A 25,013-nucleotide genomic window follows, 5' to 3' on the forward strand; every position below is an offset into this window, starting at 1 on the left:
TATGACTATTATATACTCCCCCTGGAAGCTGCATCATATTGCTAATTGCACGCTTTTTTTCATTCTCCCACTTGATCTATCATCACACCTTTGCAACATCATCTGTACTGCTGATCTATTGCTATGGCATCCTACCAACCTACCAGCCTGCGATCCTTCAGTTCAGACAGGTCTCACACACTGAGCCATGCCTCCTACCTGAGGGACAGTGCCATGATTGACGACACTGTTGTAATCCCTAGCCAGCAGGTAAGCACACTTCTCACTTCAGTTGGGCAAATCTGGAGACAAAAATTACTGTTTAAATTGTACTGTGAACATATTGTGTGTGCTGCTTTATCTATTGTAATATAAATCTCTTGATATTTAATGGCATATTTTACTAGGCAATATTAAACTTTATTCCAAAATAAATGACTATGCTGTATGAATATAGGACAAAGATAATAATGTTCTCCATTGTACCATACTAATAGCCATTGAGCCAAACAGTTAGGTGATCTGATGAAATCAAAGCCACTATCCTCAAAGTTACTATCCTGAAGCACACCTGTAAGTTAAGGAAAAATGATTCAGGAAGTGACACTTTGATAAATTACAGTGTTTATTTCAGTGGGACCACTAACAGAAATGATTACTTTGGGCAAGTGTAAAATGTTGTAGTAAGGGGTTTCCAATATCATTTTGCTACTATCATTTGTTTTCTTTTGAAAAGAATTCAAGCGCTGTAGGTAGTACTATGCAAAATGCACCTTCTTATTGTTTCATTGATTAATTAATTGTAGTAAAAGCCAACAATCAAGCTCTTTTTTGTTTACCAAGGTAACGACTCTGGCGAAAGAAGCAGAAAAGAATTCATATCGCTTAAGCTGGGGGCCTGAAAACTTGGACAATGTGGCTCTTTCTTCCAGCCCTATTCATTCAGGGTAAGTGTATCAATTAGCACTGTCTTCAAGTTGAAAAAATAAAAAGAGAAAGATAGGGAGAAAGAAACAGAATCCCTGTAATGGCAGTATTTTTAACACAGTCTTAACTAAGAGTTGTTCTTTTAAATTCATCATCTCGTAGAGAAGTCAATAAATTGTTACAATCACTTAAGTTCTGGCAACTCTGAGTACCGGAACTACCTACCCACTGAAATCACTGATATCCAGTGAAATAATGCAAGTTAGCTTTCTGTCAAGTTCCTGAGGAATAAGAATATTGTCACATACTCGCGTGCATCTGTATTTTATAGGAAAAAGTCATTTTCAATGTTAGTAATAACTGAAGCCACAGGGCTCATCAGTCTTGGTGGCAAAGTATTTCCTGTGCTAATGAAGTATTTATGTGAACAAAAAAGTCAGAATTACTAATTCAAAACAAAACAATAACAACAACAAAATAGATGATATTAAATTATATGAAGTGCGTAATAGACAAGCACCATAAAGATTACATGGTTTAGGCATATTTGGCCACTGTGTACATGTGTGTTCTCACACTTGACTTTCTGTAAGCATTTGCCTTTCAGGCGGGACGTTTGAAATGTAGTAAGACAGGTCAAAATGTTGGCCCAGTCAAACTCTTACTAATAAAGCTTCTCATGGTTGGCCTCAAAATCTGTGCATGCATTTAAGTGCTCTTGCTTACTGTGTTTGAAGTAATTTCATTCTTTATGCTGAGTTTGACATTTGTGTCAAGAGATTTGATGAGACAAGCGGATGAGAAGTAAAAACCATGCAATACAAAAACATTTCATTTCTGTGGAGCTATGTAGCATGCAGAATGTCTGGACAACACAAAATGGAAGATTTTTTGTTGATCTCACATTAGTTTGCAGTCCATATCTTTCAAAGACAATACTAGAGTCTTATCTGGAATGATAGGCAGTTCTGGGCTAGAAGAGGAGCAATGTTGTCATAACTGAGAGTGCAAATTGACTGATCTGTGGCATATATGAGGAGTTTGCTAGCTGGCAGTAGGATATTTGGACGTGGCCAGTGTTGTTTGGATATGCTTATTGAGCTCTATAACTAACAAATGAAATGACTATGCTTAATTTGTACAGTATACATGCGTTATTATCCATGTCAAGATATAAGCTTTAAAATTGGTTTTGTGCTTATTCTAACCCTAAATAGTTTACAGACTTTTTCCAAAGAATGTATTTCTTTTCAGTTACAGCAAGGTAGGTCATTCTAGTGATTGCAGAGGATGAACTAAACACTTTCTAGAAGAGTAAAACGTATTTCTTGTTTAAAAAAAAAATAAAAAAAATATTAGTGGTTTAAATCTTTTTTGATGACCAGGATGCTGTTGGTAGGATAAGAATATCTGATTTTAAGATCAACAACTCTCTCTGCATCCTTGTATGAAACAATGAAGTTCAACACCACACAAATGACGTTTTTCTCATATATCTTCTAAATACTGCAATGAAGAAATCTATCTTAACAATTACTCAGCCTTTGGAAAAGACTGTACAACACTTCATTTTTATCTCACTTAGATTTATCAAGATTATCAAATTAGATTTATTCAAGTTATCAGAAACTGCTGAGGTGCATCTTTTTAATGAAAATAGATTGCCTTCTGGAGTTACGCTTGTAAGGTCCCTTTTTAAAAGTGAAACTGCTGTAGAAGCACGGTGTGCATGATTGTTGCATTCACTTAACCAGAAGAAAGCAGATGTTTTTGTCATCTGTATCTCTTCCATCACTGTACCCTTCTTTAGGTACACACTATTGTTGCTAGGTTATTAGGAACGAGCAATATTGCTGATGTTTTGGGTACAAGCACTGAAGTATTGTATATCAGAAAAGAAACACTATATAAACATTGCTAATAGCTTTAAGCAAGAGTATGTTCTTGCTTTTGCCCAAGACACTAGAAATGTACTGAATTTAGACTACATTTTTTATGAAGTAATGTCAGCAAAGTATTGGACAGAGCTTTATTTGACACAGATTATCTTCATTTTGCGCAATCTGAGTGAGAATTGCTATTATTCTCTCCTTGCACTACTGCAGTGGCTAGCTCCAAATTACTGAATTTTTACCAACCTCCTATCGTAGCAAGGTGTTTCTGTGGATCACAGTGCAATGTGTCCAGTCAAAAAGATAAACTTAGAACTGTTCTCTGGGTATGAAATTTCACAGGTGTATGTTTCGATCTTTGCATGACTAACCAAAACTTCTAGGTCTGACATTTCTGAAGGAGAAGAAATTTCGGCTATTCATTTAAAACTTAACTGTTTCAGTATGCTGATGAGTATTTTATCACTCTGCTGGTAATAAAAGGGGTGTTATGTATAATTTCCTGCTGAAGTATTATGAGAGACAGAACTAGCACCTACATAAATGCAAATATGTTTCACAGCTTTAATTGGATACCTCACAATATCCTACTATTCAAGAGCACAAAATATTTTCATTAAGTTAGAAGGCAAAAAGAAAAGCTGAACTGAATGGTCTCTTTTCACATTCAGCATTCAGACATTTCTTGTCAGTGTTATACTGTTAGGTCTCTATCCCCCACAGTAGCTAATTGTGCGTGGTAAAGATAAGACTGAGTAAGATTTTCAAGGATAAGTGTGCAGAATCATGTTATTTTCATTCTTTGGTTCTGGTGATGTGGTGAACAAAATCTCCCAGTTTAGTTCTGTAGATTATATTCTAAGAACTTTCCTGACTAATACATAAAGATATGGTAGATAAGAAGAGGCAGATCTGTCGTGCTGTTAGGAATGTGGCAGTGTGAGTAAGGAGCTTTGTGTTGATGTTGCATTGATACCACCTTGCTGCAATGTCCTGGAGCAAGATACATAGTAGCACTAAAGGTTTTCCAGCTCTTAATTTGCTTGCAATAAACCTCCTACTTAATGAAAAATGCCATTTTAATTTTCTTAAATTGATGGAGGAGTGATTAACATATTTGATTAATAGGTATTTCAAGTGTATCAGTATTATGTGCCAAAATTAAGTAGCTGGGCTATTATTAAATTTACCTTTCTGGAAGGTGTTTCTTCCCTCAATGAAAAAGGGAGGACAAGGGAGTTGGTAGCTGGTACTGTGACAAATAATGTGAATTATCATTCTTAGCTGTCTGTCTGCCAAAAAGGAGACTGGATCCTTACTAACAAGGTAAACAAACTGTATTTTGAGTGTTGTATTTTGAATCCATGATATTGTTTCTCCAATGTGACATTCATTTCCCAGAAATAGTTACGGAAACAGGACCTGGCAGCTACCAGCTGATTTCTGAAGTCTGAAAACCTAAATGATTTCAAATTGTATTCTAGCCTTATTCAGGAAGTCACAACAAGGTGGAAGAAAATAGAATGGAGATGCAGATAATAACAAGCAATATCAGTATACTAACTGACCATGTGACACCTTACTGAGAGCTTATATGGGTCAAACTGAAAGTTTAAAATTTGTCATCCTGAAGTGGAGAACAAAAGGAGGACAAGAAACATGCTTAAAAGGAACAATAGAACATATAGGTAGGGAATTTAAAGAATAGAAAATCATGATTTCTTGTGTTATCAGAAACACTGTCTGGAATTCCTCTGGACACATACTTCTGATATATATCATGGTCCAAATGTAAATGTATTTACAGAAACCACTTGCAGTCTGTTTCTGAATGATTTACTCAGATTCTAACTTTATGTTTTATGTATCTGACTTCCAGTTTGAGAATGTACATAGTGAAAGCAGAGCATTCTATCTTTACTTCTGTTGTTGTAGTAATCATTTGTAACTGAGGATGTTTATGTAGGCTTACTTTTCATATCTCCTTCTACTTTCTCACCTGTAATGAATATGCATATAGTGTATATATCCATGTTTTAATTTAGAAATCTGTTTCATTTTTCCAATATTTCAGTATTTCATTTTACTCATTTATTTTTTCCTTTTCTTTTCTTTACTTTCTTGATGTTAAATCATCTGTTCTGTTGCAGATGCTCTTCTCCATGTCTTGATCATGACAACAGCAGGTGAACTTCTGCATAATCTCTTTCTTTAATATGTTGCACCTCTCATCTGCCATATTTATCCTTCTCCCTTACCTCACTTCAGGCTGCTTTAGTGTTTTGATAGTGCACACTAGGCAAGAGGTGAAAAGCCTGCTCTGTCAATAACAGTTACGCATGGACTTACTTCTCTTCTTGTGAGTGAGCGTCCACTATCTCCCATATGCTGTTATATCCTATACGAGAAAATGCTGGGCACATTCTGCGTCTGCTGCAAACAGCCTTGTCAGACTTCCTATATATTTCTAATTTGATTTAACCCTTGATTTAATTAAGTGTAAATTTTCTCTATCAGTGATCTGAATGAATATTGTTAAAAGGAAGGAAAAAATACAAGCAACACAAACCACTGTAAATAGGTTTAGTATCACATTACATTTCACAAAATGGGCTTTTGCTCATCGTGGTCTGTATAAAGAACGTTGCAGAACCAATTCCTAGGCCAGATCTTCCAAATTAAGCCACCCTATTGGAACCAGTAGAACAACAGTGCTGCATTTGAAAGAAACAAAATTGCTATTTTTATTTTTATTTTTTCATACCAAGTGCACTTTCTGTGTTAAGCAGTGATTTAATCACTGGCACATCACTTCATCCACAGAGACCTGGAGTGGTACTTCCCCATTATGTTCACTTAGCAAACGAGTTGTTTATGGACACAAAGTTCCATCTCCTTTCACATAATTGTGGAAAAGGTATAGAATTTCAAAAATATTCAGCTGCTCAAAATTATTGTGTCTAATTAAAACCCCAAACTATAGGACCATATTTTTAGGTGATGTCACCCAATCTCTCCAGCGAAGAGAATATTATCATGAGTTATTATTTCTAGTGGATTCTTGTGTAGAATCATGTTTTTTGTCCTCCTCAAATGTGTATTTTGCCTTTCTTGCACATGGCATAGCTGCAGCCTGATCAAAAGCACACTGAGGTAGTCTATTATCTTGCTGTTGACTTCAGTGGGAGCTGGAACAAGGCCTTTTCTCTTAATTTCAGTTCTATGGGTTTCCTTCTCCAGCTGAACATTTTACAATGGCTGAAGCACCCTGATTGTCTGTTTCTGCTTCTTCTCACTGCGACTTACACTGAATGCTGCTATCTCCTTGTTTCCTGTTTTCTTTTATAAAATTAAGATAACATACACATAAGAGTTGTTAAATGTGTCTACAATGGATGTGCTCCAGTTGTAGCTTTTTGACTGTATCTTGCTATCTGATGAGAGCATGTATGCCTGCTTAGCTAGTTTAAAAGATAATCATACCTGAACTTACCGTATGAAAGTGGAATATTGAGTTTGCCTATTCTGATTATGTGTGTATTAGAAGAACTGCTGCCTGTTGTAGAAAGATACTTCGTATTGCTAGATTTGCATGGCTCTTCAAATGATTCTGCGGAGTGCCAACATGCTTGCATTTACAGCTACCTAGAAGCGTGACTCTTCTCCAAACCTGTTTACTTATGCGGTTCTTTAAAAACCTCACAGTATTTGTCTTCTTTCTCCCCCTAGTGTTGACAAATCCATCTTTTGTTTGTAATCCTGCTGTCCTTTAAATGAGCATAGATACAAAATAAGATTACATTTATTCCAGGTGAATAAAAATGGGAGAGGGAATAATGACACGGGATAGGATTTGAAATACAAAAATGTACAAATAGTTGGAAATCACAGCACTTTTTGTCTGTATGAGGTGGATAAATCTAATGCATAGATTGTGTTTTATTCTAATGGAGCCACCAGAAAACTCACTGATGTTTGCTATAAAAGGCTTGAAAGATATAGGGGGCTTTTCCTTACGTCCTTAACTAGCAGTATGATATAGCCATGTTGCTTGACATAACCCAGGTGTACTTGCCAGGGTTGATTGCTTTAGAATTAAAGGGAAATAAATGGTCCATACCATTCATTAGTAGGTATAGTTAAATTAGAGGTGAATGGATAATGCTTGATTAACTGCTAACTATGTGTTTAACAGAGGCATGTGTAGCATCACCTGCTGTCTATAACTTATTTCTAGAAGATAATTGCTTTTGATATTATTTTTCAAATCCTGATTTTTCCTTCATTCTCTTTAAAAGAGAGGAAGCCATATTTTCCCCAAAGGTAGTTTGTTTCATTGATTTGGCCATAAAAAGCCCCAGTAATTTCACTGCCACCTCACTACGTCTCAGGAAAGCTCTGTATCAAACCTGTGTGCAAGACTGCATAAATGTCAGTGTCACATGTTTGTGTCGTGCACCATTTCTAACTCAACCTTTGAAACTGTCAGAAAAGGAAACTTAGAGTAAGTCTGTCTTGACTCCAGATAGTGACAAAGATTGTGTCATTTTTACCTTGTTCTGACACACAGATTTTAACTTCATCCACTTTAACCCTTAATTGGCTTTGATTTTTGAATCATCACTTAATTAAAATCAATTTTTTGCAGTGAGTTGCCAAGATAACCCAAAGCTAATGCTAAAGAGGGATGCCTCCCCAGTATCTAGCTATCATGGGAAAGACATTTAAAATGTGTTCCAAAGTAGGCTTTTTCTGATGAAAGTAACATGACAATTTGTGCTATGGCTTGATCTATCAGTTCATTGATTTTGGCCATCTTTGAAATGACTCACAGGAACGTTTTCAACTGTCCAAATGTTTTCTGCTATTTATACTGTTTTCCATCTGCTCAGTTTTACCTCATTTCTCCTTAACTGTGTTAATCCCCGCTAACGTTTTCCTTCCTCTATTGTGCCATTTTAAGCCCTTCTGAAAACTGTAGCTATTGTATTTCTGTGGAGTTCCTGTAAGTTGTTATTATCATTTTATCTTCTAATGTTTAAAATTACAATAGATTATCATAGAAGCACATAAGAAACATTTATCTGCATAATTTTTCTCAGAATGCCTCTTGTCCTCTCCTTTTCTGGTGAAAATCTGTAAGAGCTTTCTGATGCCCTTTAATACTATTAACATTTTCTTTCTTTTATTTTTCTCTTAAGCCTTTAACAGCCATTTGTGTCTCACTTTAAGACCCCTCTGATCTTCATTTTCTGTACATAGAAGCTTGTACTTGTTCTTTCTGCAACTGGGTGATGGAGTCAAGTTTCATGCTTAGTCCAGAGTAATTTTTTTGCAATGTCCAGCTCACATGAGCATAAGAAGTACATATGGTGTTAGTGCTCTTATACTCCAGTACTATTTATTGTTTTCCTTTTGTCCATAGGCATTTACAATGAAAAAGTACCACTAATTCCAGTGGCGGCTTAACATCTGCCAATTATTCCTGTTGGTTTTGTTTCTTCTTTTGAGTAGAATCTCTTCCTACCTCAGTCTTGCCACTTTATTTCTGCTAGAAGAAACATTAGGGATAGGAGAAATAGTGATGAGGGAGCAAATAATTAATCTGAATGTTAATTTTCCTTTATATTAGTCATACTTTTTTTTCACTTTCCTAAGTGTGTGTTTCTGAAAGTGTGTTTTATTCATATCATCCATAGTCTTGTATGAATTACTTCAGTATTGATATACACAGTCCGTCAAAAAACAAAAGGTTTTATAGTCCTGCAACAATAATGTCACCATCCTGATGCCTTTCTGTAGGGCAAGTATATGGAAGAAATGCTGCTATGATTCAGAAAATCCTTCATTAATAAATGATTATGATGACTCTATTGCATATAAATATCCAAACCAATGTGGATTGTGCTAATTCACAAGGTTAAAATAAATAGGACTAAATAAAGGGGTAAAAAAAGGAGCTTAGCAAAAACTTAAGAAACAAACAAGGTGGAATGGCAAAAAAAGTATGTAATTCCACATTCTTGTCAGCTCTAGATATCCTACATCTGTATGCTGTTGTTTCAGACTCTTAAAACATGGTTTGTTGAGCTGGGATCTTTGTCCCATTCACTTTCTTTCTTTTGTACTGTGTTAATGCTATCTCTTCCTAATTCTCCAAAATCAGTTTGCCTCAAATTTCACAGTAGAAAATATCTGCTTTTTGTGTACTAGCTCTTGTGCATTTTTTGTATGATAATTGACACCATTCCTTCTCTGCTGTCCTCACACCGGGCTGTGTTTGCCTGAATTTGCTATGCAGCCAGAAACCACAGAACCCTTCAGAAATCTCCCATTTCATCTGGGGGTCTGTTTCAGAGATATGGCACAAATACATTTTTTGCTCTATACTGTGATGAACATTCCCCGTTTGCCAGATTTTATCTTGTTATTTGGTAAATATGTCAGATGTTTTGTATGATAGAAGCAGCTATTTTTATGGTAAATAATAATGTCTGACCTTTTTTCTCATCGTTATCTTTCTGTCCACCTTTCAGTGATACCTACCTCTGCCTGTTCTTCCACTCTTTGAAGTGCTAGTTGCTTTCAATGACAGCAGAGAGATAACAGAGAGACCTTGCTCTGACATGCTCTGACTGCCAGACAAATTCAGTAAACTTAAACTGAAAGAAATAGTTGCAACTTTAATTAAAACCTGAACACACACAGCTATCACTTTACATCTCAAGTGTGTACTAAAGAAAAACGCCATGTTCAATTTTTAGTTGGTCTGTATAAGATTTTCAGTACTGCATCTGTGGGAATGCAGGGTTAGTACTGGAGGGGGGAACAAAATACCAGGCTCATACAGATGTTTGAATTCAAAGACTACTCCTGATCCAGCTTTTATGTTGGTTCTACACTACAGGGTAGTTTTCTGGATTGTGTTATAGGTACGTTGTGAGAAGACACTCCTGCTCCTGCACTCTGCATATCTTTAAGTGTGAGTGGTGTAGAGGGAAAAAAAGCATCATGTTGTAAGGAACACAAACCATTACTATGGTTGGAAGTGAGATTATTATATTATTAGCTTTGGACCCTCACCTTTCGTGTGTATGTATTCTTCTAACAGTGAGCAGTGTTCTTGGCATTGCTGACTCACAGGGAAATAAGCTGAGGTGGATATAAGACTGCGAGGTGAACTAGCACTGGTATTGTCAGTGATGGACAGAAAAAGATGATCCTGTTAAAGTATGCCATCTTGAATACTACGTCAATAATGACTAATAAATGAATCACAAACATTTTATTCATGACAGCTTACACAATCAAAAACGTGAATGCTTGTTTAATTCAGTAAGTGTATTCATCAGCTTCTGGTAATTATGGGGGTAGTATTTCTGTTGCTCATAGTATTAGCACCAAAATGTGAAACTCTTCTTTCAGAACTCAGTGTTATTAACTACCTCTAATGCACCCGTTATAATAGAGAATTGGACCGATTCTCTCAAACGTATTTCAGAAACACTTTGATGACACCACTTCATACAGTAAAAGGAAAATTGCAATGCAAACCGCAGAGCATTACTGCAACAACTGAGCATTTAGTGTCTGTTAAGCTCTTCTTTCATCCGTGCTTTAAAATGTATAAAGTATGTATTTTGTGAAGGAAGCTCCCAATTTCTTTTCTAAATTAATCCCCAGAGAATCAAAGCCATAAAATGTTTTCATTTTCTTTCTTTTCCCCCTTGTTAAAACCACAGAAACACCAACCTCTAAGGAATGAGATAATGGTTGTACTACCCAGACTTTTACACTTAACAAAACCTAGAGGTATATGAATGGCAGTAGAATAGGAGACTGCATGTGTGAGAAAGACTGGCATCCATGGTGCATGGTGTGCTTCTGACTGGCGCTTGTGGCTCCTTCCCATCATCCATTTTTCTGACTTGCACGGTGTGTTGAGTGTTGTGTTTTTACAGCATGTGGAATTACTTGTAGCTGTGTGGATATTGAACGGACGCAATGTTTGTTGCACAGAATGGTCAAGGGGACAGTGGGAAAAATACCTGTATTTGTAACTCACGCTATAAGGGCTTTTCTCTATTGCAGGTCCTTCAGTAGCATTTCTGCAGCTCCAGCTGTGGTGATTCTATTTTAGTGGCTAGAAGTAGACCTGATACCGTTCTGTCTCATCTACTCTAATTTTCACTTTCAGCAACCTGACATTCCCATTCTGCATTGAGCATGATTCCAACTCACATACCAGTAAAAAAAAAAAAAAAGAAGTAATTCTGTACTTTCCGCAGGAATTTCCCTAATCTTTGTAGCAAATCTTTCAAAATCTACTTGTTCCTTCACATATGGAACTATAGAAAGTTCAGCTAGTAAGAAAATCCATGAGATGTTTTTATCCCTTTTAAGAAATAGTTATAAGAATTTATCTTGTGCTACTGCCTGTAGTTGTAAGCCTTTCACTGGGACACAGTATTGCTGTGTGAAGTAGCACAAAAAGACAAAAATCCATAAGGATGACTCCTATATAATACCTGGTAGCCATCGTCAGCTCAACAAAATCCAAAATTGGTCGTCAGGAGATAATGACGTGCTGTCAGTCCATCCCAACTCCTGTTTGAAATTCTGCCTTTAATGGCAAGGAAGATTATTGCTTTAATAAATCAAGGATTTTTATTGGTTCTACATCTTATCCACCATTACTTTTTACTAATTTATTTGTAATTCCCTAACATATATATGTATATATGTATATATATATACACACGCATATATGTCTAAGAATCTCTTGCCACAGGGTAAGGAAAAAAGGTGAGCTCTCTAAACCTAGCATTAACCAGTCACTTCTTTTTTCTTCTGTAGTTTTTTTTTGTACCTTAAAACGTGTCTCTTGATTACTGAAGGAAAAGTTCTTTCCTATAAGAGATGAATATTAAAAAGAGTTTTTGATGTAAATCGGTGATAGCTTCAGTGATTTATTAAGAACTGTGTCCACACAATCTAGCATGAAATTTTGATTATTTTTTACATCTGAGAGTTTAATCTGAGAATCCCCTTCATTCACAATTTGCTTTATATCAAGTCATCAATTATTTTAAGATAGACTGGTTTTGTAAAATACCTACAAGAATGCCAACTTTACATTATAGATACTCACATGTACAGAGTAGTGATATTTGCAATATATTAGTGATACCTTTTTCCTGTATGTGGTCATGTGTGTGCACTCCTTTCCCCCCCAAAGCTCACACACATCTATTAGTGACTGCTGGTACTTCTACCAACAGCAGCAATGTAGTGTAAGACTGTTTCTGTGAAGAACTCTTAGATGCTAGTGGTCAGTTTAAGTAATAAATGATCTTAGCACTCTTAAGTGGGAGAAAGGCTTTTTCTAATCGTGCGTTCCTAGAGAGGGAGAGCTGTATCTGTATTTTTTATGTACGCGAAACATAACCAAAGGGATCTGATAATTCTTCCTGATTTTTCAGCTTCCTAGTTAGTTTCATGGTGGATGCTCGTGGAGGTGCCATGAGAGGCTGCAGACATAACGGACTGCGAATTATCATCCCTCCGCGGAAATGCACTGCTCCGACACGAGTGACTTGCCGCTTGGTGAAACGTCACAGGCTGGCCACCATGCCTCCCATGGTGGAAGGGGAAGGCCTGGCCAGCCGTCTGATCGAAGTGGGACCATCTGGGGCCCAGTTTCTTGGGTAAGGGGTGCCATGTGGCCTAAAGGAAAATGTTTGGTATGTTTTCATCTGTTTGCAAGTTGCACTGAAATGGTTCCTCTTTCAAGATTTGAACAGAAAAAGATGGTTGTGACATATGCTAATAGGCTTGTTGTGTAAAATGCAAATCTTAGTTAGTTTTCAATTCACAAAAGTTTTTGAGGCCTTGTCCATTGCAAACTGATTTTTTAACCTCCAGCACTAAGGCTGAAGTGCTTTCCTGGATATAATTATTACTAAGTAAATTTTGTAATATTATAGTGGGAAAATCCCTTTGCAGCCAGAAAAAGCTGTTCATACTGTATTTTAATACATTCATACTATATTTAAATAATCTGCTTATGAGTTGTGAATAGCACAGCACTGATGTAAAGCCTGCATCATATACAATGCAGGATACAGCTGCATATCTGAGATGCTTGTGTTGTCTTATCAGAAGTTTGGGTTATCAGGGAAGGGCAGTACCTTGGATTTTTCTAGGGCTGAAGCTGCTAAACTAAGCAGTAGGACAACCTTAGAATTGCAAGTCATTTATTTCGTCCTGTGCTGCAAAAACCATAGAAAGATCAGATTTGTGTCTGCTGCAGAACTTGTTTTAGCAATTTTCCGCTGAAAGCAGTGATTGTCCATATGCTTTTTGAATTTGTTTTACTAACTATTCTGTGTATCAGCTGTGGCATCCAGGAGTGGATGACTGAAGGAATGGAACCCCTTCTATCTTATACAGTAAAAAACTTCATGCAGAAATTGGAAATTAAATAAATAAGTAAATAAATAAAAATGACCCTATAAACTGCAGTAGTTTAAATTCACCAAAATAAATTTTTTGCTTTAAAATGCTGCTGTAAGAGGCAGCTATTGGAGCCATTACCGTTGTTAATGCTTTTTCTGAAGTACTGAGATTAAGCAGAGAAAAAAGTTGGTTAGTAGTTTTTAACTGCCCACTGCTTTTATATGTAGTATGAATGGGGAACAGATTCAAGGCATGTTTTGACCACTTCACTGCTGCTCTAATCAGATAAGAAAGCAAAAGCAGTTGTAGAGCACCCGAGAATTTGATATGAAAATGAAGCCAGCCCCTTCTTTGGACAGCTAGGATATCTCTTAATATCACAAGTAACAGCAAACAAGCATGCTAATGAGATGCTTTGTACCCCTTACTTGTTTCACTCCTTGGTCATTTATATAAGAGAGGCAGAACAAAATCTAAAGAGCAGAAGAAATATTGTGCTGCCGCATTCAGTCTTCCCACACATAATAACCTTGAGTATCTCTCCTACTTTCTTTTTAATGGCTTCTGTATCTAGTGAGAACGTCTCGTCTGAAAGACTGAGGTACAGCAGGGTATTATTCTTTCTCAGAGCTTTCCCTGAAAGCATTTTCCTATGTGTTCTACTATCAGTAAGATCAGAAAATTACCGTACTGATTGCAGAGACGCGTTGTAAGATACAAATCCTGTTCCCATTGAGTTCACTGCCAAAATTCTTACTGTCTTCTTGGAGCAAGAAGAGATCCTAAACTAATGAAACACATTTTGCTGAATTTGATCACCAAATTGGCATCTCTAGGATGGAACCTTATTCAGTGTACAGCCTAATTCCACTCTGTGGATCAGACAGTGGCACTGGCATTCTGGCAAAAAAATACATAAAGTTTATTTATGTTCTTTCTTTCACTGCTGCTTTGGATGTACTCAGTAAACTTCATCTGCCTACGGCTCCTCCCCCACTTAATGAGGGAGAAAGCTTGGTCAGCCGAATCCTTCAGCTGGGGCCTCCTGGGACCAAATTCCTTGGGTAGGAGAGACTTGAAACAAATTGATGGATGCTGACCTCCCCATTCTTCTCCTCCTTCTGCAACATGATTTTTTTGTGTGTGTCATTGTGCACATGATATTGTCCCTTTCTATGATTTGAAATTTTGTATACCCAACCCTTAGTGAACCATTTTCAACCCTTGTGGTACGTGGTTTTGTTTTAGTGGTATGTTTGTATCTTTTTCTTAAAGTACTGTGGCCTTCATTTTTGTTTTGGCATGAGATCTTCCTAGTTTTGTGCTTGATGTCTGTAGCAAAGCAACCTGGATTGTGACCAAGAAAAAGAATCTACTGTAACTTTAAGATATTTTTTTATTTTTCAAGTACTAAAGACTAAGATACCTGTTAGATACCACCAGTATAATAGAACACATGACGTTCACTATGTATATGGTAACCTGTGTGGGTACTCTAATTAGAGAACTGTATATACAAATATATTTATATTTTCTCTCTTATTTCCAAAAGTATGTATTTTTATGTGCTTATAAATATATTGTATGTACACATATGTGTGTATATTTACTTGTATATGTATATACGTATGTATATGCACACATACATTGATACCTATATTGACACCTGTTTGTAAGACAAGGCAAATTCTTATCTCCTATACATAAATAGAAACCTAGATTATCTTCTCAGACATCCTTTCTCTCTCCCAGAGTGCAAATCCAGAATAAATTCATTGGAATATATAGAACAACTAAAGTAAAATTGGCACAGGACGCAATTGCCCACTGATTGCAATGAAGTTATTCTCATTTGTGCTAGTATAAGCGAGATCAGAATTTGTCCCACCATTGACATGCATTACAGTAGATTCTCTTTGAAATGAAGTTGCACAGGTTAACCCAGACAGTAGTGACAACTAAAATGAGCATGAGTTTTCAATGAATTTGCAAAACAATTCTCAAATTTCTCTTTAAGCCAAATACCATTCACACTGTGGAAAGAGGTGAATGCACTTTCGAATCTGTCCTTCAGCATTTACTGGGTCCCTGTGAAAATCTTATGTGTGTTAGTGATGTACTAGTTTAGGATGATGCAAAAGTAGTCCAGAGAATAGGTAGAATTCCAGGTCACTTTGTAGCAGACTGAATAGAGTTGCTGTTAATCCTGTTTCTTCCTCTCTCCCATGTGCATTTAATGTGCTGTGTTGCTGTGCCAGGCCTGTGATTGTGGAGATTCCCCATTTTGCTGCTCTGCGTGGGAAAGAGAGAGAGCTGGTGATCCTGCGCAGTGAGAACGGGGACAGCTGGAAGGAACATTTCTGTGAATACACTGAGGATGAACTGAATGAAATTTTGAATGGGATGGATGAAGGTATCCAGTGCGATGTTTGTTTTCTCTGCTTCTGTATTATTACATCTGTAACTGGGGACAGTAACATTTTACCATCTTTTCTGTTTCGCAATTCATGTTTAGTCTACTCTAAGAACTTCTGACATATTCCCAGGTACTTTACTACAGTCACACCGGAGTACAATCATTTTTTTTAGAACACTACTAGCAGAAGCTCTGCTTTCCTTGCAGTCTACTGAAGTAGACCGAATCTACGCATCATGAAGTTGAAAATAGATGTTAAAGTTACCCGTCATCCTGCTTCTTTTCACAGTTTTAATAAAAAGCTCCCATAACAAATACGTTTCCAAAACAAGGCAATTATCATACTAAATCCTTTCCAAGTAGCTACAAGTGTGGGAGGAACTGTCAGTCACGGGTACTCGTTTACTGAGAGAACAGAATGGACTTGGGTTGTCTGGGACCTGCAGATCCTAGAATTAATTTTGATTAATTTTTTTTTTCTTTTTAAATAAAAATATAAACGAGCCAACTTGTGTATTTAAAGGTGAATGTTTACCCTGATACTTCTTTCATTTAGAATTCTGAGTCCAAGCTGTAGTATTAAGTGGAAAAGGCCTCAAACCAGTCCCCCTCTTAGCTTCTTTGTCTGCTAATTTGGGGCAAGCTATCAACATGTTCTGAGCTTTAAGCTTCCTTCAGTTAGTTGTTGAATGTATTCCTCTTTTGATTTCTCTGTCTTAGCTGAGCTTAAAATGTTGTGATATGTTTCATTTTACTTCTGTAAGCAGTAGTTAAACTGTGAAAAGCAGCGATTAGGTCAGGGGGCTGGAGCACCTCCCCTATGAGGACAGGCTGAAGGAGTTAGGCTTGTTCAGCCTGGAGAAGAGAAGGCTGCGGGTTGACCTCATTGCAGCCTTTCGATACCTGAAGGGAACCTACACCCAGGAGGGGAGTAAACTCTTTGAAAGGGCTGACAATAGCAGGACTAAGGGAAATGGATCCAAGTTGAAGGAGGTAAGATTTAGTTTGGATGTTAGGGGGGAGTTCTTTACTAGGAGAGTGGTTAGGCCCTGGAACAGGCTGCCCAGGGAGGTTGTGGATGCCCCATCCTTGGAGATGTTCAAAGCCAGGTTGGATGGGGCCCTAGGCAACCTGATCTAGTAAATGTGTATGTTTGGTGGCCCTGCTAGGCAGGGGGGTTGGAACTACATGATCCTTGAGGTCCCTTCCAACCTGGGTCATTCTGTGATTCTGTGTGATTCTGTGTGATTCTGTGATTATGAAAATCTTGTTTTCTGACCATCTTCTCTTTTGCCTCAGTACTTGACACACCAGAAGAGCTTGAGAAGAAACGTATCTGCCGCATCATCACTCGTGACTTCCCTCAGTACTTTGCAGTGGTGTCCCGAATCAAACAGGACAGCAACCTCATTGGACCTGAGGGAGGTGTGCTGAGCAGCACTGTTGTACCACAAGTGCAGGCAGTCTTCCCAGAAGGGGCTTTAACCAAACGAATTCGTGTTGGCCTCCAGGTACAATGAAACAATTAGAAGCATATACATGTTGTTTTTTTTGTTTTCAGACTGTAAAGTCATCTTTTTGCAGCTTATTGTGTTGTACATTGTTGCCTACAATGTGCTTACTAAAATCCATTGCAAAAATCAAAGTAAGTTATAAAGTTTTGGGTATTCCAGTTTATGCAGATTCTTGTCTTTTAGCGGTCTATATGATCTCAGAAGAAACACCAAACTGTTCACTACTAAAAGGGGAGGAGGTCCCCACTTCCCCTCATCTCCATCCTTGCTTCCTGCTGAAGCTGTTGAATGGATCCACCATTTACCTTGGTCAGGTTTGATTGTTGAAATCTTCTGTAAAAAGCTGAGTTGTTTACGAATCAGTTCAGAGTTTGTCCTCAGGAGAAAACAACAGCAACAAAAAACAAACGACTTAACAACAGGGGAATCATTTACTATTGGTAAAGTGCATTAAATCGGTACTGATGAGAGCACTAGGAAAGGCAGTAGGAACAGGAGTGAGGAGTAAGAAACTGTTGAATAGAGGACTGCCCCCCTCTCTGACAGTCAGCCTGCAGATTTCATGGGAAACTGTGCCATCTAATGGAAAGGCTTTAACATTTCTAGCAATATACAGATTCACTTCCTCATATACTCTGTATTCAAGTTACTATTCTTACTGTTTGTTTTTTGTTTGTTTGTTTGTTTGTTTTTGTTTTTTTTTTTTTTTTTTGCTTTGAAAAGGCTCAACCTATGCATACTGAGCTTATAAAGAAGATTTTGGGCAACAAGGCTACCTTCAGTCCTATAGTCACACTGGAGCCCAGGAGGAGGAAGTTCCATAAACCCATCACGATGACAATTCCTGTCCCCAAGGCCTCCAGTGATGGGATCATGAATGGTTATGGAGGTGACACACCCACTTTAAGGTTACTATGCAGTATAACAGGTAGGTTGAAAATTCTAAGGTTTCTCTTCCCATGTGTTTCTTGAAATGTTAAGTCATCGTGGGGTAAATATATTAAACTCATTATACACATGGAAAGTTTGGTGAAAGCTTGACTGAGATGAGAGGCTGTAAAAATGCACGACTTCCTAATCAATTTATTGATAGCAGAAATACAGTTTGTTGTTTGGGCTAATAAGAGATGTTACAGAATCGTACAGTCTGGGTGTTTGCATTTCTCACACACTTTCTGTCTCTTGAGTACCAGCAAAGCTCTGCCTGGCACAGTAATGTGGTACAGGCAAAAGGTGGCAGTATGCTTCAGGGGAAAATAATTAGGGTCAAACACTTCAAGTTTACTATAACTTTGAAGTGATTAATGCCATATGTAGTTTCATTCAAAAGGGAGTAATTAGCTACATGTGTTTATTCTGTTTAAAAGTTGTCATCAAGCATCTTTGTCAATTTCCAAACTGATTTCAAAGATGATCCCAGTGTTTTAAAGTGCATTACACGCTGAGATGTGCTAGTGAGTCATTCCAAGCAGAGGTGCTTTTACAGTCTTGCTACAAAGGTGTTAATTATCTGCTGAAATACCAGAGATGACATCTGCATAACTAAGAAGTATCTGTATTTCCAAGAAAGTGAAACAATGCTTATTTAAATAGTCTCCTACACAGAGAGCTATTTAAATAGATTATGTGAAAGAACAGTAAATCTGTACCCATGGTCCAGAAAACTTTAAAGAAGTTAAAAGAATGCTTCACCAAAAGGTGAAAGGAGGTATTTCATGAACAGTAGTGTTCACCAATGGATACAACTTGTTGTAAGGTTTGCCTAAAGATTCTGCTGCATGGTGCGATGGCAGCCGAACAACTCAGCTGTATATGAGAGGACAGACAAACATTCTGATTTAGTCCTGGTAATTTACAGGCAGATTTTCCCTGAATTCTTCTCATGCTTTCTAAATATTTGTAAAGGCTATTAGAATTTCTGTTTTCTGAAAGCTTAGTCTGATTTTAAGGTAACTAGAAATGAATTTGACATCCCTCACCAAAAGATGGAGCAATGGCGGATACTGAAAATGTCATCTTAGTCTCCATTATTCATTCCTGCATAACTGCATGGTGACAGATTGTATCCTGTTTTCACTGGCATAGGCCAAACAGGAAGCTCGCAACAGTATAGTCAAAGTATGGTGAAACATTTTAACAGAATGATGGGAATCCAGAAGTCTGTCAATTGTACAGCGAGATATGGAGGAGCAAATCTTAACTTCAGGGGCTTCTGTGGAGCTTGTCAGACACGTTTCAAAGAACATGCAAAATAAATTTCATAGTTCCATATTTCCTGGAACCAGGCTCTTTCTGAGGAATTCAGTTATAGAACTAATAAATTGTAGCTGTCCCTATCAGTAACTATATTCATTTCTCTGACGTGTATCTGGGCTAATTTTGCTACAGAACTGTGAAGAATATAGAAAAAAAAACTCTCTTCTCCCAATATTTCTTCTATTATTTCAGAACCTGTGCTACAGAAATCACTGCTTGAAAATCATTTGTGTTAGAATATTTTTTCTTCTCAGAGGAAACCCTTACAACCACATTAGCTTTAGTGGAATAACATGGACCTAAGGAGAAAGCATATCTGGGATTATTATTGGTTGCATAGCAATCCACAGTCCAGAAGAACATAAAATATTTCTGAGAAGCGAGAATATTGGAGTCTTTTTCTTTTAAAAATCACTGTCATTTCAGGAGGAACCACCCCTGCCCAATGGGAAGACATCACCGGAACAACACCACTGACGTTTGTTAACGAATGTGTTTCCTTCACAACAAATGTGTCTGCCAGGTACCTATAAAAACAAGATATATAGTGTTACTTCAACATGCATGTCCTTTTTCCTCTGTATTTTATTTTAGTATTTCCTTTAAACAATTTCAATTAGTATAGTTGAAGGTGCATAGATATTTTGACTGCACCCTGAGTGGACTGGCCAGTTATTTTAGAAGCCCCAAGCCTCCTAGTCCAGGCAGGATGTGCGAGAGCTGTCAGCAATACGGTCTATATGAACTGTAAGAAATCTGTGAGTATGTCATCTTCATCTCAGTCAGCACCTGCACATCATCCCAGAAATGAGTTAATGACGTGCTCTTTTCTTCTGAAATAGTAATCTGAGGGACTGGTCAATTTCCAGATAACCAGAGAAGTCTGGTTTTGTTTGATTCTCTCTTCTCCCTCAGATGCAGAGACATGAACATTTCCATGGAAATGGAAATGCCTTATTTGGAATGCTTATTATACACCTTATAAAAGATGCTCAGCATATCCAACAAATGAGAAATCAAGCAGAAAGCCCTGTAGGTGTACCAAACTGTGATTGTGAAGATTGTCTTCCAACCATCTGTTCTTGTAATGAGATTCAGCTGCTGGCTTTCTGATAGCCGACAAACAGAATGTCATTGTTTTTATTTTAGAAGCGTATGTTAGTTTTTACTGTGTCTATAATTTTTACCAAAAAATCTCTGTGACAGAGAATACATTTGGAGACCCAGAAAGTTTTAAATGTAGGGTTTGTAATCTTGGATACCTTTGGAAGTATGAGTAGGCCCGTGAAAAGCAATTAACTTCCTTCAGTGTAAACATTCAGCGGGCATAGCAGGTACTACAATTAGATGATTTAATTTAATATAATATGCAACGTAATAATGAATTGAGCTCCTGCAATCCAATCTGCAGTGCAACTGTGCTTCTCTTCAGTTAAGCACTTTTTTCTCTAAAAACCACAAGAGGGAGATCTTAAACTGTTTTAGCTGTCATCTGCTGCAATCTGCCGTGTTCTAAAGGGAGAAAATAAAGGTTAATTTAAGATTCAGATTTGGAGACAGAGAGTTCAAAATCTGTAAAACTGTGAAGTCCCCAGCAGACTGCGCATGAAATACAGCCAGAGTGAGGGTGACAAGTTATAGAACTACAGCTCATTAGAGACCCTACTGGTGGATGTTTCCTAATCTCCCTGGTGGCATTACAATTGATTGCTATTGCAGTGTTAGGTATCCTGAGTCTAATTTAGAAATTTCAATGAGTTTCACATCTACTTTGTTATCCAGATGCATGTTCGACAGTATTTAACCCAAATATGATTCTAAATACTGTTAAAGATAGAAAGGAAACTAGATTTTTCATGTATTTACAGTCAGAGAATTACCTTCTTTGCTGAGGGACGAGTTAACTTGAATTTCTTGACTTATGCCCTGGTCGAAAAGTAAATCTACCCTTTTTTTTTTTTTTAGCCTTGTGCCCTGCTGTGAACCAGCTGGTACCCAAGTGTTTGCTACTTAGAATAATGTGTCTATGCCTAATTAAAACAGTAATAATGCAGATTATTTTCCCCTGTTTGTAAGAGAAAAATTGTGCTTGAGAAACAGTTTTTTTTGCCTAAAATATATGTGAATTAAAATGCAAAGTCTGAGACATAGATGTTTTCCATTAGCTCAACTGTGAGGTTTTTAGTGGTTTTTGTTGTTTTAATTTAGTGTCTGCTTTGGCTTTCGAGCCACTGGTGTACAGGAGAAAATGATTTTAGCATATGGTGATTTCTCAGAGGATGTAGCCTCTCCAGTTTGAGTCCAGCAGAGCATAGTTCTCCCACATGCTAAAAAAGTAAACTATAAATTATGTACCCAACATGCTTTCTCTCTTCAAATGCCGTCAGGTTCTGTTTTTTTAACCAGTGTGTTTGTTTGAAGTTCTGAAGATAAGCACAGCATAATATTACTTTCTATTACTCAACTGCATATGAGTAAGACCAGAGAAATCACACTTGAAAGGTTTGTGCTGTAGGTTATAACATCATGAATTCTACAGTAAGTGATATGTTCCCTGTAGATTGTATCTGAGGTGGCTTTGACCTCTCAAGTAAAATGAGTGGTGCAATTCTGATTTTATGTTTGGGGATTAGAAAATAAAATCATTAAAATTACAGATCATTACAAATTATTTTAAAATGAAAGTAAGTTGTTATCCTTACAAAAAAACAATTCAGTTAAGGTCTTAAGAAAGGTATAAAGAACCTCTGCCTTTTTTTGTTGTTGCTGGGTAATGTTTTTCTGGACTGAATTACCCAAAGAAAGGATAAAGCTTCTGTAGCTTTCAGTGGAGGGGGTCATTTTTGACACAAGGGGACGTGTAATGGAAGCTGAAGTTTAAGACATGAATTTCAGCATCCACATCTTCAGTAATGTTCTACATTCGATATGTGTCTATTGTTTGAGGTTTGATTTACATGCCCTGGCAGTAAGCATTTCTCACACCATGCAGAGGCAGTCATTCATTCTAGTAGTATTTTGTCTGTTGCTTTGAATACTGTTATGTAATGTATGACTTGTGGTGCGTATGTCAGAGATTAGGAACCATTATTATGGAAGATGTGTACACACTGAAAAGAAAGATGTCATCAGTGAAACAGAAATATAAAGTGAGTCAGTGGTGGTTACAGCCTCTGGGAAGTGAGAGTAGTAGGAATCAGGCTTGGATGCACCTTCTTTGAGGACCTTCAAAATATAAATCACTCAAGCACAGAAATATATGTGTATGTATGTATCGGTGTCCTTCAATATGCATTAAAACAGCACAAAATCAAAGTTAAATGTCTCTGAATTCACCTAAGAGTCATTTGTGATTTTGAATGCAGTGGGACATTGTGAACAAAATCAGTTATATTCATCTAGAAGACCCTCAGTTTTTGATGTTGTTTGTAAGAAATATTCTGCTAACCTCTAAGCTAGGTGGTAGGAAAAAAGCAAATGTTTTAGAGAAAGTATCATAATAGTTCAGCCATAAAAGATGGAGGTTCTAGAAGTAGAAGAGACTGAAGCATTAGCAACACATACTAAAACCATTTGGGGCTCCTTTTCCTCATTAAAAATTGGGAATGTATTTGGAAAATAACAATGGCTTGGAATTTGTGCAACGAGAGATCCTGTGGAGGGTTTTGTGTCTGGTATGTGGAACGTAAGTTCTGGCAGAAATGCTTTTGCAGTACATTTTGCTTCAAGTTCCTAAAGCAGAGGAGGGTTACCGTCTTAAGCTATTCACCCCAAATGATAACTACTTCTCTTTTATTCTGATCTACCCAAACAACTAAATGGCCTAATTACCACCTAATGCTGCCACAATGGAAAAAGTATAATTTTGTTGCTTAAATCTTTCTGTGTTGATTACTCAACTCTTCCTTTTATTTTACAGATTTTGGTTAATTGACTGCCGACAGACACAAGAATCTGTTACTTTTGCTTCTCAAGTGTATAGAGAGATTATCTGTGTCCCCTACATGGCCAAATTTGTGGTGTTTGCCAAATCACATGATCCCATTGAAGCACGGCTAAGATGTTTTTGCATGACAGACGACAAGGTGGATAAAACTCTAGAACAACAAGAAAATTTTGCTGAAGTTGCCAGAAGCAGGGATGTCGAGGTACTGTACATGAATCTTGAATAGTTTTCTGCATTTGCTAATGCTAATTTTTTTAAGTTAATATTTTCTGCCTGCTGTTTGGAACAAGGACTGAGAAATACAAGTGCTAACAAATACTCCTGTGATGCACTGTCACCTGGCGTGGTAACATGCAAGGGAGCACAGAGGTGCCAGATGTGACTGACTAAATGAATGGACCATTACCAACTTGCTGGTCCACAGGGCTAGCTGAAATCTATAGTCAGCATTTGGGCATTTGCATCTTCTTGGATCAGCCTAGATTGTGTTCCACTCATAAGGAAATCCAGTCATCTGGTTAGGCACTATCAGAAAGGGATTACATTTGGCAGAACTCCTTTCTTTGCTTTCTCTGTAGCATCATTGACATTTTAAGGAGGCATTAAGTGTGTCCTCAGAAAATAATCATTAAAAAAAAATTAATTAACTGGAATAGTAAGCTAGATTTAAGGAGAGAGGAAGTAGGTTGGTTGAGTCTGAGTTCTCTGTTAGGCCTAAGACTTAAATAATGTATATAACTAAACTGCATTAAAAGAATTCTGTTTCTTGAGTAAGCTTTTTATGGTGGACTTGTTAAACAGTTAGTTATACTTAGAAACTAGGGTCAGGTATGTTAGGAAATGGTGTAATAACGTAAAGTTGGGCTTTACAATTTAGGCCAGCTGTTCTTTCTTCTTTCTTCTAGTGTCGGGGTCAGCATTTCTTTAAGTCAAAGATTCAGAGTTAGAGCAGCATGTATGGAATCTACTTTTATGTGGGGGAACAACACCGGCCTAGTTGTGCAAGCAGGAGAAGGCATTTTGTGTGCCTTTTATTTAAAAAAAAGTAGTCTGTACAAATTTTGCATAGGTTAGGGTTTATGCAAAACCTAAGGCTCACGAAAGTCACTTCAACAATGAGGTGATAGATGTGAATTGACATTTTGCTGCAGATAGCTCACTAACCCTGAGTACATAGTGGTCATTTCTGTGATGATTCACATTGATTGCATAAGTAAGTTTTCATTAGCTCTGTATCAAACTGCCAAGAGACTCCATTTCTCAGTTATTATCATAGGGTTTTGTTTTTTTTTTAGAGGCAGTATCTAAGTAAAGGTGAGATTTGGGGTGGTGTTATCTGTTGAACAGTTATGCTTCCTGAAGCTGATACTAACAGGGTGTTGCGAAAATGGTAGACAGCAAAAAGGATAGTTAAAAGCCAGCTGCCAGTAGCTCCATAAATACACGTTAGTAACTGAAATAGCAATCAACAGCATATTTGTTAACAAATATTAGAAGATTCATTTATGATCCTGAAAAGTGAAGGTTTTTCTAATGTGGAATCCAACAAACTGCCTGTTAAAATGTTGATTTGGTTTTATTTTCCTGACTCCTTCAGCTTCCTCAGAAGAAATGAGAAACTGAAA

The 25,013-nt window shown here is 37.2% G+C and overlaps 1 protein-coding gene across 40 annotated transcripts in view; it reads left to right on the top strand.

Annotated features, from left to right (window-relative positions):
- The window catches only part of ANK2 (ankyrin 2), a 328,177-nt gene that overhangs the window by 271,992 nt on the left and 31,172 nt on the right, over positions 1 to 25,013 (top strand). For 16 of the 40 annotated variants that reach the window (XM_072335041.1, XM_072335035.1, XM_072335029.1 and 13 more), the window contains 11 exons: positions 147 to 249; positions 823 to 926; positions 4,083 to 4,124; positions 4,949 to 4,984; positions 12,281 to 12,505; positions 14,222 to 14,320; positions 15,515 to 15,669; positions 16,972 to 17,183; positions 17,910 to 18,114; positions 19,869 to 19,965; positions 23,362 to 23,590. In XM_072335041.1, the coding sequence (XP_072191142.1) occupies positions 147 to 249; positions 823 to 926; positions 4,083 to 4,124; positions 4,949 to 4,984; positions 12,281 to 12,505; positions 14,222 to 14,320; positions 15,515 to 15,669; positions 16,972 to 17,183; positions 17,910 to 18,114; positions 19,869 to 19,965; positions 23,362 to 23,590 (1,507 nt within the window). The remainder of the gene's footprint in view (positions 1 to 146; positions 250 to 822; positions 927 to 4,082; positions 4,125 to 4,948; positions 4,985 to 12,280; positions 12,506 to 14,221; positions 14,321 to 15,514; positions 15,670 to 16,971; positions 17,184 to 17,909; positions 18,115 to 19,868; positions 19,966 to 23,361; positions 23,591 to 25,013) is intronic. The other 24 variants (XM_072335060.1, XM_072335038.1, XM_072335064.1 and 21 more) reach the window with 4 other exon arrangements.

This window comes from Excalfactoria chinensis, chromosome 4 (assembly GCF_039878825.1).
Source record: "Excalfactoria chinensis isolate bCotChi1 chromosome 4, bCotChi1.hap2, whole genome shotgun sequence".
Classification (NCBI taxonomy): Eukaryota; Metazoa; Chordata; class Aves; order Galliformes; family Phasianidae; genus Excalfactoria; species Excalfactoria chinensis.